This window comes from Chaetodon auriga, chromosome 17 (genome assembly GCF_051107435.1).
Source record: "Chaetodon auriga isolate fChaAug3 chromosome 17, fChaAug3.hap1, whole genome shotgun sequence".
Classification (NCBI taxonomy): Eukaryota; Metazoa; Chordata; class Actinopteri; order Chaetodontiformes; family Chaetodontidae; genus Chaetodon; species Chaetodon auriga.
In genome coordinates this window covers 438,383-454,830 of record NC_135090.1, presented here as the reverse complement: position 1 = coordinate 454,830, position 16,448 = coordinate 438,383, and the positions used below count along the sequence as shown (strand labels likewise).

The 16,448-nt window shown below is 39.6% G+C and overlaps 1 protein-coding gene across 1 annotated transcript in view; it reads right to left on the bottom strand.

Annotated features, from left to right (window-relative positions):
* The window catches only part of LOC143335633 (tropomyosin alpha-1 chain-like), a 46,990-nt gene extending 31,049 nt beyond the window's left edge, over window positions 1-15,941 (bottom strand). Inside the window, exons 1-3 of the mRNA XM_076755191.1 lie at window positions 15,756-15,941; window positions 9,154-9,279; window positions 3,143-3,276 (exon numbers count right to left, since the gene is read on the bottom strand). Coding sequence (XP_076611306.1) covers window positions 3,143-3,276; window positions 9,154-9,279; window positions 15,756-15,869 — 374 coding nt within the window. The 5' untranslated portion in view covers window positions 15,870-15,941. The remainder of the gene's footprint in view (window positions 1-3,142; window positions 3,277-9,153; window positions 9,280-15,755) is intronic.
* Window positions 15,942-16,448: the final 507 nt, after the last annotated feature.

Sequence of the window (16,448 nt, the reverse complement as noted above, 5' to 3'; positions counted from 1 at the left end):
TCTTTTTGCTGCGTACTGTAACAGTTGGTTGTTGTCATGGAAATATTGTTGCTTCCCTGAAGTGGAGTGATATGCTGTGATAAGGCTTTTAGAATAGTAGCTGTGGTATACGCTCATTATATCACAGTTAACAGCCAATCAGATTGCCGGATTTCACCTTTCCGTTTTAAAAAGTATGTTTGAATTGTAGCAGAACTGACCTGTAACTGACCATCTTCCCCCTTTCTTGCATTCCTTCAGGAGAAATGGAGTCAACAACATCCCAGCTTTTAAGAGTTATTAACCATTTGGACTGTTTACAGGGAGGTGTGATTTCGGAGAGACAAGATGTCTGACTTAGAAACACCTCTTCCACATTCTTTCAGGGGAGCAGAAGATACAACCAGTTCAACTTCAAAGGTTATCTTTAACCCAGGATGTTTCTCATGGAGATGCCAATTCTTTCTTGATAGCCCCATGGGAGACAAGGACAATAAAACTGTCTGAATGAAAAGTGCCAGGTCCCAGACGAACCTACAAAATCAGATAATGCTGAGAGGTTGTAAATTAGACATTCCTGAAGCAAACTGTTTTGTATGTCTGTGTGCCTTGTTTTCTATCACACCAGGATAACGAAATCTATATGTTTGAGTTAAATTTTGATGTTCTTACAGTACTAAGCCCATAATCTGTGTGATATCAATGCTTTTCCTGTGTTTTTGGCTCATACGATGACAAAACTGTGATTTTGATTCTCCTAAAACGTTTGTCTTGTTAGGTGGCACGGTGGCACAGTGGCAACACTGTCGCCTCACAGCAAGAAGGTCCCGGGTTCGAATCTCGCTGCGGGCACTGGGTGTGTCCTCCACCATGCTTCGGTGCCTGCTGCTCGAGGAGGGCCTTTCTGTGTGGAGTTTGCATGTTCTCCCTGTGTTCACCTGGGGTATCCTCCGTAAAAATATACCCCCACTAAAAACATGCAAGAAGATCACCACCTGACCAATGGTGACACAGAAGAATGGGTCCCCGGGCGCCGGTCTGGCTGCCCACCGCTCCTGGTCTGCCGCGGAGGAAGGACGACCAGGATGGGTCAAAGGCGGAAGACAAATTTCACCTCCGTGTGCTGTGTGCATGTGTGTGTGACAATAAAGGGGAATGTCTCCCCCTGATTCTTCTTCTTAGATTCTCTTCTTCTTCTTCGTCTGAGTTTCTACCATGGAACCATACTGCCATCTAGAGGTTCGTAGCAGTTAAGTTGTCATATTAATATAGTTATACCCTTAGTCATCATGTTTATTAGGATGAGTATTAGGAAATGTTATCATGTTTATCGTTGAATGTTGTCATTATTTATCCAAGGTGTGTGACGCATGCTGTGAACAATGTTGACATGCCATTGAAAATTGATTATTTAAAATATATTCGATTGACCATAGTGAGAAGCAGATGAGCCCCTCGTATCAATCATTAGTTAATTCTCGCTCTGTGAGGTGAAATCACGTCGCATGCCACCATCCGACATGCATGACGGCCTATTGATTAGACACGCCCTGGAGCGAGTATACCGTCTGCAGCATGTAGTGGACACTCAGGTTAGTCTAGTTTCTCTTGTTAGTCAGTTTTCATCTTTTGTTAGTCTTCAGTCTTCTTTTTGTCTTTGTCTTAATTCATCTTCATTCGTCCGTCTTACTTCTTTATTCAGAAAAATGTTTTTTTCTAGTTTTTTTAATCTTCATGAAACTTTCATTTTTGCTCGCCACGGTAAGCCACATGATTTGTTTTGTTTTTGTGTTAAAATTCTAGTAACATAATAATAATTTTGGAGACATTTTTGACCGGCCATTGAAGAGATTCTCTATTATTAATCTAAAGTTTGCCATATAGTTGCCAACTATCCGCACCGAAGACCTGTAGCCAGCTGACCCACTTGTCTGGGTTAAATAATCATCAGATGTCGTTCCTCATCTGTGACCGACACCGGAGGTCTTCCAGCTCCTGAACATCCCTGTCCAACATCGGCTCTCAATCGTGGTTTGCTTGATTCGTCTGGCAGAACGCAGTGCAGATCGGAGCCCCGGACTACAGCCTGGAGCCCCCTTCGTGTCAGTTCGGAGCAGACATCCAAAGGAGTGTCAGTGGCAAAGTAGGCATACTTATGTGGGTTTGAATAACGAGTTGGGTCCGTATGGTTATGATATTGTCAGTTGTCTTAAATTTTCTCAACCATTCATTCAAGAAATTAACTTTACATTCATGTCCCATTTTCCTCAAAACTACTTCTCACTATCAGCAAACTCATTCTGCCATTATCTGCCATAAGTTTCTCTCTGCAGTGGTTTGTGTTACTTCGTATCATCCATATCATTTGTCGTATTATCCATTATTCATATTCATTCCTTTATTGTGTTTAATAAATAGTACTTTTCATACAAGTCGTGGTCAGACGGTGTCCTTTTGAGCTGGATATAAGCAATCCCTGTGTCGAGAACTTATGCTTCAGATAATCAGACTGATCTACTGTTGGTTCATTCGTTGTCACTACATCAGCATTATAAGACATGATAAATAAAATCTTTCTTTGCTGAGGAAAGTTGGTGCCCCGTATTTTATTGACGAATGCAACATTAAGTTAGAGGTTTAATAAACTAATTCCCCTACAGAAATGTCACGTGTAATCCTCCAGGTATTGGTGAGAATGTGTGTGCTTTCTTTTATGAGGAGTTTGCTATGTTTAAGGTTTGAGCACATGCCTTTTCAGGACTGGGGCTTCTTAAAGAGTAACTTAACACCTTCTGAAAATCTTGTTTTCGCTGAACTCTAGTGGTTAATAGTGATGTGCAGGTGTACACCTGGACTTGTGACCAGTGACTTGGGTGTGGTTACAAGTGCAACAGAGCATACTTCTGAGGTGAAATAGGCTTGAAACATTCAACCAGATTTGGCAGTAAAGCATTGCTTTTCAGCCTGCTGTCAACTTACTCTTTAATTTTACTATCCCAGTGGCATGTAAATGACCCATGGAAAAGAGGCAAACCATTCTGAATCATGGTATTAGTGTCAGCCATCTCAAAGGTACACATCACTCACCTTGTAATGCTGATCATATATGATCATATATATGCACAAAGCTGTTAACAATTATTAAATTACAGTAAGAATTCACCTTTCACTCTCATCAGCAGCCTTCTCAGCCTCCTCCAGCTTCTGCAGTGCCGTTGCCAGTCTCTCCTGAGCTCGGTCCAACTCCTCCTCCACTAGTTGGATACGCCTGTTCAGGGAGGCTACTTCTGCTTCAGCCTGAACACAGATAAACATGCAGCAAAGCAGACTGAGTCAGAAAAACCAGTGTCCTGTCTACGGCTGCACAGGTCTGATGTGCCAACAGGGCAACATAGCTTTTCCTGATCTTGTTCTGAATACCAATGCTAACATCAATTATACGTTTATTCTGAATCCAATATAAAAGAAAATGTGTTTTCTTTGAAGATGTAGATAACTACTCTTTCATAATTTCAGCTACAAATTTCATTCAACCTTTAAATGGGTCACAATAAGTGCTACTTTAAATGTTGTAGACATCGTTTTGGTATTTGTCATAGTTTCAGAGATATCATTTTTTAAGGTATATGCTGTTTTCCGAACGCTTGGATCTGTATAATGAGTGTGTATTGTAGTGATGTGTCGTTCGCGAACGTAACGGCTCTTAGAGCCGGCTCTTTGAAGTGAACGACGTCTCGGAGCCGGCTCCCCACCAATCAGGAGCCGGCTCCGAGACGCTTTTTTTTTTCTCTCGCTTTTTTTCTCTTGAAGCCGCACGTGATTGGTCAATATGCGTGGTGTCGTCTCTGTGTCTGCGCCGCTTAGTGCACTGAGCAGAGGGGGGAGGGGCGGCAGTTACACACACACACACACACACACACACACACAGCAGCAGCAGCAGCACACGAACGGGTCAAGAGAGGAGAGAGAGTGCAAAACGGAGGACATTTACCCACAAAAAGTAAGTCCAGAAATGAGTGAAAGCAGGAAAAGGAGCCAAATCTGGACTCACTTTAATTATATTGATGGCTCCAAAGCAGAGTGCATTGTCTGCATGTATGTATCTGAGTATATAAAAAGCTAAATTTGTTTTGTATTTTATAATTTGTTTTTTGTAGAGAGAGATCTGTAGAGTAAATATTTTAATTTATATTTCGTTGTGTGTTTTTCAGGGATCCTGTGTTTCACTTTTAATTTGTTAAGTATAAAAAAAGCTAAAAGTTTGTTCTTGTATTTCATAGTTTATTTATTGTTGCACTGAAAAGTAAATTTTTTAAATTTACATTTTGTTGTGTCGTGTGTTTTTCAGGGATTCTGTGTTGCTTGACTTTAAAGTTGCTTAGTATAAAAAAGTTAAAAGTTTAAAATAGTTAAAAGTTCACTGTAGAGTGAAAAAATAAAGGCATATTTATAATATAGTAGTATAATACATTTTTTTTTTACATTATTCATTCATTTTGTGCATAATGTTACATTATTATTGGTAATATATCGATTAAAGCAACAAAAAAATCTGAAGAGCCGTTTGGGAGCCGAAAGAACCGGCTCTTTTTAGTGAGCCGAGCCGAAAGAGCCGGTTCTCTAAAAAGAGCCGGAATTCCCATCACTAGTGTATTGCATGGAACGTTGAAGCTCGAGCGGGTGACGTCATCGGTTAGAGTGGGAGAGAGCCGAAAAACCTTCCAGATTTTTGCTCTTTCCACACTCCTCCCAGCCACAATTTACACTCTACACGCATGATTTTTTCCACTGTTGTAGACAAATTTGTTCTGTCTCTCACAATGTGCTCCAAAAATCTGAGCGATTTACCGAAGTTGAATTAGCAGCCTCTAAGTGCGGCCATGTCTGTCTCTGCTCTCCATTGACTCCCATACAAAGATTTTCTGAGACAAGCGGACCGGACCCCTGTTTTTAAATCGCACGTGTCGACAAAATATTTTGTGTAGAAACACCGAAATCGCACCCAATTGTTCAGGAAGTCCTTACAGCGATGATGGTCTGTGTATTTTTCTGATAGGAGCTACCGTTTTGTCAGAATCAGCCCAAATGTGAGACCAGTGCAGAGGCAGCAAATCGCTGTGTTTCTCCGTCTGAATGCGTGTGTGTCTGTTGCGCTGAGAGCGCACGCGTGCCTGTGCACCTGTTTCAGTGTGTGTGTGTGTGTGTGTGTGAGGTCGTTCATTGAACGATGGTTTATGAACTCGTTCATATTTTGGCCGAACGTGAACTGGCCGTACTGGATTACTGCCTGATGACTGTTATTATGAACTCGTTCATTCTGGTGTCTGTGAACGGCGCGCTCTCTCAGTTTAACTTCGTTCAATACGGTGCCAGATTTCTATTTCTATTTCTATATCCCAAGCCATAAGCCGGCAAAAACACACCGTAAACAGGCGTTAATATTTGGCGGAAAAAACACCCTATCTCTCAACACCGGCCACCAGTCTCGTACCGTCGCGTGCGTCATCAAAACAGAAGGCGACAGCGGCAAGGAGCCGACACAGCAATACGGAGGCGTCGTATGATCATTTCAACGAGTTTTATGACAAGGTCAGTGTTGTGCCTGAACGCGTTCATTGAACAATACTTCATGAACGCATTCATATTTTAGGCGAACGTGAACTGAACGTACTGATGCACGTTACTATGAACTCGTCCATTCTGGTCTCTGTGAACGGCGCGCTCTCTCAGTTTAACTTCGTTCAATAGGGTGCCAGATTTCTATAGAGCTTCCAGGCGAAAAGCCGGCAAAAACACATCGTAAACGGGCCTTAATATGTAGCAAAAAAAACACCCTATCTCTCGACACCAGCCAACAGCGTCGGACCGCCGCGTGCGTCACATGGGATGAAAGCTGCAGCTGTTACTAGTGTGGACTGAATGGACAGCAACAAAGCATTAAAGCAGCAATGGGGAAATGCTGTCCCCTCAATGCTATTCTAAATCATGGTTGGATAAGAATTCAAAATTGACTATGAAGATGAAATCTGACGCATAGTTACAGTGTTAAAACTGATAAAATAATTGCTGTGTGTGGGTCTATATGGGCTGTGTCCACAATTTTGAAAAATATAGCTCACAGCAGCATATGGAAAAAAAACAACAACGATGAACTAATTCATTTTTCGAACGGTGAACATAGTTGAAAATGTTTAATTAAGAACTATGAACTGAACTACCTCATTTTAAAATATATGTACTGAATTTTGAACTAGTTCATGTAGAAAGCGAACTTTCCCACCACTGGCTCCTTGTATATTACATCATAATGTAGCCCCCGTGGCCCTTCCAAAATTTCCCCAGGGGAAATTGTCTAGTTATTATTTATTTGTTTGTTTGTTTGTTTGTTTGTTTGTTTGTTTGTTTTATTTTTGTACATACAAGGGCATTTATTTTCTTGTTAAGTAAGTATGGTACACAGTAATTTTACTCAGTACCAGAAGAGGAAATGTAAGAAAAATGGGTAACAATGCAGATATTCTTTTAAATTGTTAATTTATTTAAAACTGTGAAATGCTTTCAAAACTGCTGCAGTACTTTAGGCTAAAAATAGAAGCTTTAAAAGGATTGTACTGTAAGTAGTTTATAAAGTATCTACTGCATATAGAGTCCTTGGTATCCTTGGAAAATATATATTAGCATAAAATTATGTGCATTTTTTCAAATGATATACTTACTAAAAATCCTGGGGCACTGTAATTTAAAAGTGAGAGAAAGATTAAGAAAGCTGAATTGTTAGGTATTTCAAGGTTGGCCCACAGTAAATACAGCTTAGACAGAAAGTCAGCTGTGGTTCACTCCAAAACTGACACAGAGGACCAGACCCAAGAGCAGTTAGGGTATATGCTAATTTATTTAAAATTTCCGAGTTAGAAAAACATCTGGGGTATAAAAGTGAAAGAAAAAGACAAGCTTTAGGAAAATTACATGGTAACATGGGGACATTTAAGGAACAAATGAAATAGTCACCACACTATGAAATGCATACATTCACCAATATATTTTTATTTGAAATTCATTCAAATATGGAAGAAAATCAGTTTTTGATCTGTAATGATTTGTTAAAATTTTACATTCAGTAAATTAGTATGTAAGATTTGCTTTTCTTTTTGTTAATGCAAAATGGAGGAAAATAGCTGTGCTGAACAGAAAATTATAACACCAAACCATCTAAGAACTAATGTGTGGAAGCTTTTGGATTCTACAGAGGTGGAAAAACTGTGGATAATTTGTAAATTATGGATAACTCACTGACTTTGTAAAATCCAACTTATTTTAAAAAGTGGGAGCCCTAGTCATGATATTGTTCCGAATCCTCCCTAATGTCTTGGTCATTAGTAACTTTCATGTCATTGTAGAGACAGCCATGCCATATTATTCTTTCATAACCCTGTTCCCACCAGTTTCATTACTGACTTACCTGCTCCCAATTCTCTCTAATACTCCAGTGCGCCCACTTCCACAAGTCCCCTGCCAGATTGTCCTTTGCACTTTTGAAGTATTCCAGCATTCTTGCTTTCCTGATTGCCTGATCCTTCCATTACAAATATATGATGATGTGAATGGTATAAGTCAGTGCTGATTGTCGTTGATAAACTAGAGTTTGGAGCTTGCTAGGTCTGGAACAACACAGTAACACTGGGGCAGTTGTGGCTCAGGAGTTCAGAGCTGTCCTCCACTTGTCAGAAGGTTCAGTGGTTCAGTCCCTGGTCCCTGCAGTTTGCATGTCGAAATATCCTTGTTATATTGTGCGTGGTTATTGTTTTGTTGTGTTATTGTCTTCTCTCCGTTTCTGCAGTGGAGGTGTGGTCTGGCGGTGCTGCAAGCAGACGGTGCACCTTAGGCTGATTCCACTGATTCCCTCCTAATATAAGCAGCGTGGTGGAGAAGTCTCGCTGCCAGATTGTCGAAGCTCCATGCTAGACCTTCCAGCCATTTTTCCCTGTGATCACATTGTATCGTGTCCTAGTCGTGAGTGCAACTCTTGTCTCTGTTTGTGATTAGTCATTGTGTAACTTCCTAGTTTTGGTTTTTCTTCCTCGCCATGGTGTAGTGGATGTTTTGTTTTTGGGCTGATTTTGTGTTTTTCTGAGATTGTATTTTGTTGGTTCACGTTTTGTACGAGTTTGGTTTAGTTGTTCATTATGGTAAATAGACCACTTGTGTTAAACAGCTCACCTCGTTCTCGTGCTGAGTTGTCTGCCTCTTGGGTCCTACAAAATTTATTTTGATTCGCTAATCATAACACTGATGGTGTGTGTGTGTGTGTGTCTGGTTATTGCTCATGATGTGCAGGTGGCATCTTGCCAGCAGTGTGTGCATGGGTGAATAGTGGCTTATGTTGTAAAGTTCAGAAAAAATGACTTTGCTGACAGCTGCAATTTCTATATGTAGACTCTGAAATGGAGGACTGGTGGAGGACTATAGGTTTCTTTTCCTTTGTTTTATGATTTTATATCAACATGTTTGATGGTCCACAGCAGCCAATGTCATAATCATAGAAGTTGATCGTGCATATCTTGTAGTAGTAGTAGTAGTGGTGCTGTAATCTGTGTATGAAATGTGTAAAACATTAAACTGTACTTATTTAATTGCATTAAGTAGCAAAATCCTCCAAAAAGAAAAAGATAAAAAAATTGTCAGATACTGTGACCTAGGAGGAATGGATGATGTACCTAAAATGGACTTGGACCATTGTTTCGTCAAGGTTGTGTGGCTGGCATCATGGCCAAAATAGGGTTCTGAATCACCCTGACAGCTGTGGGGAGTCCATGCAGGGCATGATGGGAATGTAATGCAAAGGAGAAGCAGCAAATCAGCCAGGCTTGGTTTACACTGGCAGCATCACAGCTTTTATCAGAACCTCAGTTCAGGGCTCCCATTGTATGTCAGTATGAGAAGGCACAAGATCTGTTATATTGAGAAATATATTTGTTCTTGTAAGGTGTGCAACCAACTTCTCTATCTTCCAAAGAGGCACTCCAACACTTGCCTTGAATATCTGGTCCTTTGTTTTGGTACAGAGAATGTTTTTATTATCTGCAAATACTGGTCAAGTATAGACAACATGACATATAGACAAACTGAATTAATCACATTAACTGCTATTTGCACTTTGGGAATTGTATTACTTACATCAGCAGCCTTCTTATCAGCCACCTCAAGCTTCTCCTGAGCATCCTTCAAGGCCTCAGAGTATTTATCAAGTTCGTCCTCTGTCCCTTTCAGCTTCTTTTGCATTTGCAGAAGTTCATCTTCATGCTGATGTGGGAGATCAAACTTAGAGTTATCAGGTTTGCAATATAATGTTCAAAATGTATTTATCAGAAATTTGTTTACATGCATAATACAGTGGTTAAAATAAAACTTCAGATAAACTTTGGAATACATTTTGCATAGACTGTGGATTTTCTCATCTATGACATTTTGGAAGTGCATTAGGAAGGGATCTTTTAATGGCCAGTAAGAACAGGGAGAATGATTATAGCAAGAAAAACCTGTTTCAGTGTACATACAGTATTGGCATCTGAATATTGTTTGAAAACAGACAGGTTTCTAAACATATCATTTTAATATGAACTGAAGAGCTACCTACAGATATCATGCACAAGTTGTTGCAATTTAATTTGAATATCAAATATAACATGAATATTAAAACTTGTCTGTGCACAATTTGAAAAGAATTGACATAATGGCTGGCAGCAATCCGTGTCCAGTGCACCACTGATTGGTCTGGGTATTTTTGAAGCAAATTGCAGCATGTCAGAGTGTCTGTTTCTGAAAGGCACAAAAGTTTTTGGACACAGCCCTCCCCAATTTTTTGTTTATAGATAGTTTATAGACAACATGGACATTTTTATCCAAGATTGTAATATTTTTCTTTGATGATGCCAAAATTATATATAAATCTTATGCTTTGAGGCTTTCACATTAATAGGTTATAGTTTTATAATCATCCATATGCTACCTGTTTTGCTACCCAGAGGCACTACTGTGAATGTTGATACTGAGCTCTGCTACTCTTGTTATACCTCTCTGTGTGACTGTATAGAGTAGAGGAAGATAACACAGTAACATAGTTGAACTAGCATGTAACAAGGAGATACAGTGAGTGCAAAAATATGTATGTGTTGCACTTAACAATGTAACACTACCTAAGATGTTCTAAAAGTTAGATAGATCTGCAAAAATTACATAGCTCTGATTTACAATTTGCTACATATTTGTAAGTGATAAAAATGTTCTCATAAAGAGATGAAGCAAAGTTTGCTCTAGGTTGATTTTATAGCTGTATAAGAATGGTCTAAAAAAGATGAGGAAGATAAGTATCAGGTCTTTAAACTTAATACAATTTGTTGGCAACCTGTCCACAATAAACCCATCTAAGCTGATCATTGTCACTCCGGGAGATGTTATGCTTACTAATAAATACACTGCAATATGTGCATTGGCAAATGGCTTGAATGACCACTTTTTGGTGGCTCTGGCTCAGGAGGTAGAGCGATCGTTCACTTATCAGAAGGTCAGTGGCTTGATTCCTGGCCTCAGCAGTCTTGACGTCGAGGTACCCTTGGACAAGATACTGAAATCTTGCCAAAGTGCCACTGATGTGCAAGTGTGTGTAAATGGTTAATGCTCGTAAAGAGCAGGTGACTTAGTCACCATTGAATGAATTGTTGAAAGCAGACTTGTGTTGCAGAAGCACTTTGAGTGGTCAGCAGACTACAAAAGTGCTATATAAATACAGTCCATTTACCATTGTGGAACTGGTAATGGGAGATACACCAAAGCACTAAAATCCAGTGGTCTCACTGTTTTGAGATGCTGTTTTAAACTCTACTCAGAACAGGTCTTTCAACATGACCTGGCAGGACTACACTGGCATCAAATTGCACTTATTCTTGTTTACTTTCAGGCTTCAAGCTGATGTTACACCTGTTTTTAATGATGCTAAGTGTTCTGATATTAATAATTTCTAATCTCTGTCTTTTAAAAACTCTCAGGTCGCTTTCACACCAGAGCTGTTTGGTCTGCTTTAAACGGACCAGAGTTCGTTTCCTCGGATAGTCGGCTTCGTTTGGGCAGGTGTCAAACAAGTGAACTCTGGTCCGCCTGAAAACGAGGGTCTCGGTTCGCTTGCAAGTGAACCCTGGTTCGGTTTGTATGCAGTGTGAAAGCTCACTGGACCAAACGCAGGACCAAATGTACGTAGTGACGCTATATGCAGTGCATATGCAGTGCATCTAGGGTCGAGGAAGTACAGCGCGCAATCCAAACCAAAACAAACATGGCGAGAGGACAGACGTGGACAGACTACTTTGTCCAATTGACGAGCACTCCTTTCAACCACGTGATGCTGCTCAGAAAGTTCAGTGTGCTTTAGAAATCACAGTGTGAAAGCAGAACCGAAACAAGTGGTAAATACAACAATGTTGCGACTTTCAGCTCCCCAATCGAACCGAGTCCACTTGGTCAGGTGTGAAAACGACCTTAGAATCATTACTTTATTCATCATTTACTACATACCAACTGAAATTACTTTTGGATTCATACAAAATTTTAAATGATATGCAGTTCAGTTACTGATCAAGGGACAGCACTGTAACCACCGCTCTTCTGTGGATGATATCAACAATGCTATAGACAACAAACTTATATGTACAGTGGGGAAAAAAGTAAGCAGCTGAAATCTGTCATTGTTTAGAATGCAATCCTGCAATCCTGTTTCTTCATACAGGAGGTGTCTTGAAGCTGTCTTTACCAACCAAGGCTTTTCTACCAAGTATTAAATCATTTTCAATTTGTGTGTTCAATAGTTTTTGCCTGTGTCATTCCACTTTATTTCACATAATTTATGGACTTATTTGTTTTGATTTCTTTGTATTTGTGGATTACTTGGGTTGTTACTGACATCTGGTGAAAAATTCATTTCAATAGCCCTATTAGAAATATGTTTACTGACAAAAGTGTTGACACATTCAATACTTATTTCCCCCACTGTACATCTCTGCTTGCAGAACTTCCAAAGGCTTTACATACTGTGGACTGCCCATTACTTATTAACACCTTGTTGTGCACTGGATGTAAAGAGGCAAAGACTTTCCATAGCTATCGGACTAATCGTTCTCATATTGTTAAACATGGTAATGTATTGTCTGACCCAGTCTTTGTCACAAAGGGTGTTATGATCACATTTTGGAACCCTGTTTTTTTTTTTTTTTTTTATAGAGTATATTAACAACATTTGTGATGTAAGGACCAAATGTATGCAGATGATACAGTCATTAGTCATGAGTAAGGTCTCAATCCTACCACCATGTGTTCAGTATTAGCTGTGCAAATGCATTCCTTGCAATTAGATGTGCAGATTGCTAAAAGTTAAGAAAGACACAAAGAACTCTGGTGCACTTGTTCACCAAAGCGGTTAGTTCATCTGCTTTGTGTGTGAGTGATTTGTTCATCTCTCATTCCTCCCAGTAGTGGTAATATTTGCTTTAACTGTATTTAGTGTAAAGATCAGAATTTCCATAAACTTTCCTACCACATGTTCCATTAGCACATGGTCCTAATGAATTTTTAAGATCGTTACATTCGTTTTATTGGTCTTTCTGAAAAATTGAGATATGATGCTGTGTTTTCTGTCCACACTCTATCCTAAAACAAAGCTTTATTAGCATTTGACAATTACATTTAACAACAGTTAACAACCCCCTCTGGCACAACAACTAGTAGGGACATAACAATACCAAAAACTCACAGTAGGATAATGCCTCAATAAAAAGTCCATGATATGATATTTATTGCAATATTTAACAAAAAGTAGGAAAGAAAACTATTTGAAAAATGCCCGTTATTAATAACTTCATGTCAAGCATGTACAACATTTTTTATTCATATAAAATTTGTTTTTAGCTTGAAGTACTTCTGCATTCCTTCTTTCATAAAATAAGATAAAAGCAGCTAGTCATGACATAAGCATGTCCAAAAAATTGGCATGAACTGTCTTTGAACTATGTGCAATGTCCAAACAAAAACAATGCAGCTATCAGTAGCAGTCCTTTTCTAAAATAATTAAAAGAATTGTTCCATCAGGTGACAGCATCCATGATCAGTTTATGTGCTAGCAGGTTTAACAGTCTGTGTTTGGTGGTCAATATGTGTGGCAGTTGAACTGCAGTAAAAGAAATGCTGCTAGATGCCTAAAGCCTGATTTATGCTTCTGCGTCGCGTCGACGCCGTACCTACGCCGTCGACGCAGACCCCTACGCGGACCCTACGCCGTAGCCTGACGCGCACCTCCAAAAAATCCTGACTACGCGTCACATCGACGCGTCGTAACGTGAACGTCGAGGACTGTGATTGGTCTGCTCAGAACGTAATTTTCGGTTCAGTCGCAGCCCTTTGGTCGCAGCACAACAACACCGCCATTTTCAAAGTTTCTGTGGTGAGAGCTACAAGAAAAAATGGACCAAGCCGAAGAAAGAATTATCGAGGAAGTATGCAAGTACGACCACCTCTACAACCCCTCTTCGCGGCAGTATAAAGACTGCCAAATGGCCAACAATTTGTGGAGGGAAATCTCGCGAACCACGGGGATCAGACAAGAGCCCCCCGAAACCATACAAAGACACAGCCACACCCCCCTAGCGGCTTGCCGGTGAATTGCGGATCAACGCGTTCCCTCGACGCAGAACTATGAATGCTCAGTGACGGCATCGGGTGTACGCCGTAGGTACGGCGTCGCCGCGGCGCAGAAGCATAAACTAGGCTTTACACGACCAAGCAGACGGCTGGCATGGCCTATGTTCAAGCTTGCCTGCAGATTTAATGTATGTGCAAAACACTTGAAAACAGTCTGGCCTCTCTCAACGCTACATCCATTTTTTGTGCATTGTAATGACAACATTACCATGATAATTATTGTTCCTAATGTCAAGCTCCCACTCCAAATCAGCATATTTCAAAACCTCACCTATGTTGAGCCCAGCAGGACAAAACTTTTCATTTCCCATTCATTGGTCATAACATGGACTGTGACTGTAATATCACTCGTAGTATATAATATATAATGATAAATAATATAATATTGTTGTTGACCACAGAAAATGGCCTGAAGACTATGGCTATGTATTCACAGATGCATTGTATTATTTCTTCAGCTCACAGTGGAAGCGGGGCTCCAAATGCTTCTTTCAGTCTCCTCTGGCCTGGCTGAAGCTTTTTCTCACAGTTTGTTGTTGGTGTGTTTTGAGCTTTTCTGGATGGCAATGTGCCAAATGGTTTCTTATGTATGATATGTTTTCTGCAGTGTAGTTGACTAATAGTCGACGAAGCATTGTCAGTCTCTTTTTCGTTATCGGCACATTCATCCATCCTTTTCTCATTGGGTTTATTTTTAGCTGTGCTTGGCTTGCAAAGAAAGGATGACAGGAGTCTGTCTTCATGACTACTATGATTGTGCCCTCTGCTGTTCAAACAAAAACAATACATTTTTTTGACAAGGATAGTCAATAACCATGTACTTTCACAGTAGATAGCGTCACTGTCCCACGACAGCATCGAGACATATTTTTATCACAATATTGGAAGATTGGATATATCATTACATACATACCTAACAACTAGTGCACAGTTTTAAAATATCTGCTCCTATTGTTTTTTATGTAATAACATATCATGTCACATTGTCATGGTACATAACGCTGTTGCTATTTTACCCTTGACCACTGATGTAGGAACAGTAGTTATTCACCACTAATGATATAATTGTTTTTTTCTTTGTAATAATTAGGTGCTAAATTTCAACAAGCCAGCAAAGTTGTGGATCAGGGGTATCAAACTCATTTTCATTATGGTTGTCCTCAAAGGGCAGGTTGTAACTATAAGGCTGTATAAATGTAACTACTCCTTAACATATTGTTAAATAACTGTCTAAGCATTGGATTATTATTTATTAAAGTGTACAAATATACATGCGTTTATATAAATGTAAATGCATATGTAACCACATTGGTCTTTGTTATTATTACATAAATCCCTTTCATTTATCAGGTTAAGAAACCCACATAAATTGTATTCCCTCGTCACCGACATTACCTTGTAACACAGAAGATATACTGTTTTGTCTCCTTAAAGCACAAACATGTATTCACTCTCCCATCTATCATTAAATTGCCTTCCCTTTGCATTGATTATTCTCCTCTTGGACATTTTGGAATTATCTGTAGATCTTTTTCAACTCCATCACTTGTTAGAAAACTGCTGTAAATGACAACATGGAAACACTGCACTCGTCATTTTGTGGGTCACAAAATAGACATGAATTGTGGGAGATGTCGTTTATGGTCACAATACGCTGTAAGGCAGCATAGCCTTTTATTTTAAGACAATCATATGCCTTTTAAGCTCTTGCAGGCCACATAAAGTGATGTGGCGGGCTGGATCCAGCCTGCAGGCCTTGAGTTGACGCAAGTACTGTAGATACTTATTTTTCTCAGAATATGAACTGAAAGCCGCAGTTGGAATTGTTATCAAATTTCTAGTTGGATTCAGCTTGTTCTGGTTGGGCTGGGTCTTCAAGATGCAGATATAGACTAAACAGTGGGGTTTCTGTGAGAGGAGATGCGAAGGAGTGACAGATTACTACTACTTGAACCAATTTGATAAGACTAATTGGAAGTATCTATTTGATGAAACATGCTATTCTGTGTTTTTAATATGTGATTTGCATCACCTACCTGCTTGCTTCTCTCTTCAGCTGCTTTCTTGTCTGCTTCAGCTTGTTCAGCCTGGTCCAGTGCATTCTCCTTGTCCAACTTCAGCATAAGCATCTTCTTTTTGATGGCCTCCATTTTGACAAAGGTTTAATTGGATTTTATGATCACACAGTGAATAGAAAGAGCAAATTGATGACGTGAGAGCCTGGCAAACTGGTGGAGACACTAAGAGATAGAGGGACACCCTTTATATGACAGACGAGGAAACACTCCCACTCCTAAGGCAGTCACTTTACCCACATGACCACACCCTCCTCTTGACTCCAGTCATAACTCAAATGAAAAGTGAATCTGTATACTAAAAACATATGTTTGCATATACAGTATAAGTACTTAAATACTTCAGAAATCCCCAATTTGATCAACTGTAAGTCAAGCCTTTTCCATGTCGGTTCTAAAGTGAAGAAATCATTGGAGTGATATAGTTTATCTCTTTTGAAATAAAAGGAGGCTAACAAGAGCATAAATGCCATTAACAAGACATGACAATGGATAATGCTGTTGTCTTCTTATGTCTGCACATGCACAAATTATTGATGAGACAATTAGTTAGTCATAGGAATAAAAGTATCTATAAATTGTGGCTTTATGATTGCCCGACCACAGTTGATATGTTACATTGAAAATGTTTCAGGGTCCTATAAGTACTCTAAT